Genomic DNA, 3,662 nt, shown 5'->3' on the forward strand with positions numbered 1-3,662 from the left:
ATTGACTATGCAAAGGCTTTTGACTGTGTGGATCACAACAAACTGTGGCTGACTCTGAGAACGGGAATCCCAGAACATTTGATTGTGCTAATGCAAAACCTATACGTGGAACAAGAGGCAGTCGTCAGAACAGAGCAGGGAGACACTACATGGTTCAAAATCAAGAAGGGGGTCTGCCAGGGATGTATTTTGTCTCCATACTTTTTCAATCTGTATGCAGAATAGATCATCTGAGATGCTGGGCTGTACAAGGAGGAATGTGGCATCATGATTGGTGAAGAGTCATCAACAACCTGTGTTATGCAGATGACACACCCTGCTTGCTGAAACTGAGGAAGACCTGAAGCGCTTGCTGAAGAACGTCAAGGACTGCAGCCTCCTATATGGATTGAAGCTCAACATCAAGAAAACAAAGATTCTCCCCACTGGGCTAACTGGCAGCATCAGTATGGATGGTGAAGAGATTGAGAAAGTTAACAGTTTCCGTTTGCTTGGTTCCACAGTCAACACTCTTGGTAGTAGCAGCCAGGAAATCAAGAGACAAGTTGCACTGGGAAAGTCAGCGGTGAGGGACCTCTCAAGAATACTGAAGACCAAGGATGTCAGGCTGGAGACTAAGGTGCACCTGATCCAGACTATAGTCTTTGCAATTATGTGCTATGCATCAGAGAGCTGGACAGTGTGAATAGGGAGGACAGAAAGAGAATTGATGCCTTTGAGCTGTGGTGCTGGAAAAGAGTGTTGAATATACCGTGGACTGCTAGGAGAACAAACAGGTTTGTCCTGGAGAGGGTGAAATCAGAATGCTCCTTGGAGTCAAAGATTCTGAAGCTTCATCTGACATACTTTGTGCATATTGCAAGGAGGTCCTTGGAGAGGAACATCATGTTTGGGAGAATGGAGGGACGGCGCAGGAGAGGAAGACCCTCGATGAGATGGATCGATTCTGTGAGTGGAGTGGTGGGAATGAGTTTGTTTGAGATGGTGAGGTTGGCACAGGATAGAACAGCATTTAGGGCTCTTGTACATAGGGTCGCTATGAGCCGCAAGTGACTCGATGGCACATAACAACAACAACCGTCAAATTGCATCTGACTGGTACAGGAGGAGGTTGCCCCCCCTTCTCCAGGAAAGCTTCTGGTGGATTTGAACTGCGCACCTCTGGGATTGCAGTGCAGCTTCTTGCCACTAGACCACCACAGCTCTTTCTTACCTACATATTCTTAAAGACTCAGTTAAGAATGGACCTTATTTGTACCCATGGGACACCTGTACTTAAGTTTCTTCATATTCCACAATAGTAATTTAAAATACAATGACACAGTTACCTTTAATCCTCTGGCCATGTTGAGAGCAACTTTTAAAATTATAGCTGCTGGAAAAGGACCTGGATTCTCTTTATTCCTTTCTTCTATCAAGTCATTTAGAGACTTCTCACCTCCATATTCCATAGCAAGACACAGGCTGCCATCACTAGCTACAGTAAAAGCCCGATAACCTTAAAGAAAATGGGATGCTTTCTTATGAAAATAGGAAAAACAAGAGTACTTAAGTTTTTACAGCGAAAAGATTGAATACACAGATCTAAATGAACACTGGCTATGAAAAAGTCATGAACAAATTTATGCGATCAAATTTAAAATGCCTTCAATGTTTATAAATAGTATCACAAATTAATCATTTTCCTTTCAGGATGAAAGGCACCCAAGCGTCGAGGACTCTCCTTCATAGGGTCGCTATGAGTCACCTGCAACTCGATGGCACTGAACAACAATAATATCAACACAGAGAGAGATCAGCTGGCCCAGTGGACAGAAAGTGATGCTACCAAGCCAAAGGTGGGTGACTTTTAACCCGTGGCCCTCGGGCCTGTCTTTCATTGTTTTTGTTCAGACATTCCTCTAGGTCGTATAGCCCTGGTGTACAAGGTGCCGTACAGCGGTCACTTGTGGTTGCTGTGAGGCTGAACACTGTGACACTGATGTGTCAAATGCGTTAATGGTTCTACCCAATGTGGGCAGAGAGTGGGGTGGAGCTCCCCGATTAAAACAAGCTTGGAAGGAGAAGTAGCATCCACTTTGATAATAGCTTGCCTCCGAAAACCCTATGAACCTGGAGAGAGGATGAAAGGCACCCAAGCGTCGAGGACTCTCCTTCATATGGTCACTATGAGTCACCTGCAACTTGACAGCACTTAACAACAACCACCACCACCACCACAAATTAAAACATATTTAATATTCTGTGCTTCCCCAAAACAAGTTTGATAGCTCTATTAGATGAAAAAATGCAAAATGAAAATCAGAAATTAGCTAACTAAGGATATTCCTGAGTTCTTCATTAGTACCAACTACCAACCATTTTGACTATGTCCATTCCTTTCAAGTTTAAATACAATTATACATCTAAAAATACTCTTTATGAATTCCGATTTTTAAAATTTTCCCATTAGTCTCATTCTGGCAACTTCTCTCCCACTCTTATCTACTTCTTTTTTACTAGTGAAACCAGTTGAGAGATTATACATATTATTTCTAAATAAACAGACCAGATATAGCTACCAATAAAATGGAACTTACCAACAATGTTTGGATGATTAAGGTTTTTCAAAATTTTAGCTTCATCAGTTAGTCTCTGTTGATACATACTTTGATACTGATCATTACATTTAGAATTAATCTTTTTCACTGCCCATGGAGAATGAGATAAACCTCTTGGAGACCTAAAAAAAAAACCCCAACCAAAAAACATACATAGTAAAAGAAGGCAGAGCAAGATGGCACAGTAGTGGAGGCTCTCATTTACTCCCCCTGAAACTAACTCTAAATTACAAAACTAAGCACAGACTGAGCTCTCAGAACTCGGGATGGCAGCCCAGGGGTTGAGTCTGTTCAAGCACAACAGAGGGGGTGAGGATGGTGCAGGCCCAGGCAGGGTTTTAATCTGTTGTACACTAGGTTGCTATAAGTTGGCTCTGCTCAATGGCATCTACTAACAACAAGGTGTGGGTGAGTCCACAGCAGGGATAGCTCAGAAGCTGGGAGAATCTGCCCACTAACACTGGGAACATTTTCTCATCTCAGTCATTTTGGGTTGGGCCTGAGCAACACTCTAAACAAGGAACACAGAAAACGAGCTAGTTGAAGAAGCTTTGTTGTTATATTTGTGTACCGTGCACTTTGAGCTGACTCACTTCAGAGGCAGTAAATCACACTGGAGGAGACTGCCCATCCTTCTCCCACAGAGCAGCTGGTGGATTTGAGTCAGCAAATCTGAGGTGCTTTGAAAGCAGTTTCAAGCCTTATCAAGGATCAATAGTCCTTTCTGACATCACCAGGGACTCCCTTCACGTTGTTCCAATTGCTTGGCCCATGAACACTTACGATGAATTTGCACTACCTTAAAAAATAGGGCTAAAGTGGTGGCCTAGTGGAAAGATGCTGCACTGCCAAACCCTAAGGCACCCTATTCAAATCCACCAGCTGCTCCGTGGGAGAAGGATGGGCAGTCTCCTCCAGTGTGATTTACTGCCTCTGAAAGCACACTGGAGGGTCTTCCTATGCAAGAGCGAGGAATATTCTCCCATTTCTCCAGGTGTCTTTGTTTCTTGTAGTAATGTTTTGTAATTTTTTTTTTAATAGATCCTTTGTTCTTCTGGTTAG

General features: G+C 43.1%; 1 protein-coding gene across 1 annotated transcript in view; it reads right to left on the bottom strand.

Annotated features, from left to right (window-relative positions):
- The window catches only part of PBK (PDZ binding kinase), a 25,893-nt gene that overhangs the window by 8,196 nt on the left and 14,035 nt on the right, over positions 1-3,662 (bottom strand). The window contains exons 3-4 of the mRNA XM_006884867.1: positions 2,580-2,722; positions 1,329-1,498 (exon numbers count right to left, since the gene is read on the bottom strand). Of these exons, the coding sequence (XP_006884929.1) occupies positions 1,329-1,498; positions 2,580-2,722 (313 nt within the window). The remainder of the gene's footprint in view (positions 1-1,328; positions 1,499-2,579; positions 2,723-3,662) is intronic.

The sequence above is a fragment of the Elephantulus edwardii genome, unplaced genomic scaffold (genome assembly GCF_000299155.1).
Source record: "Elephantulus edwardii isolate Elephantulus edwardi_28Jun2011 unplaced genomic scaffold, EleEdw1.0 scaffold00038, whole genome shotgun sequence".
In the NCBI taxonomy this organism is placed as follows: domain Eukaryota; kingdom Metazoa; phylum Chordata; class Mammalia; order Macroscelidea; family Macroscelididae; genus Elephantulus; species Elephantulus edwardii.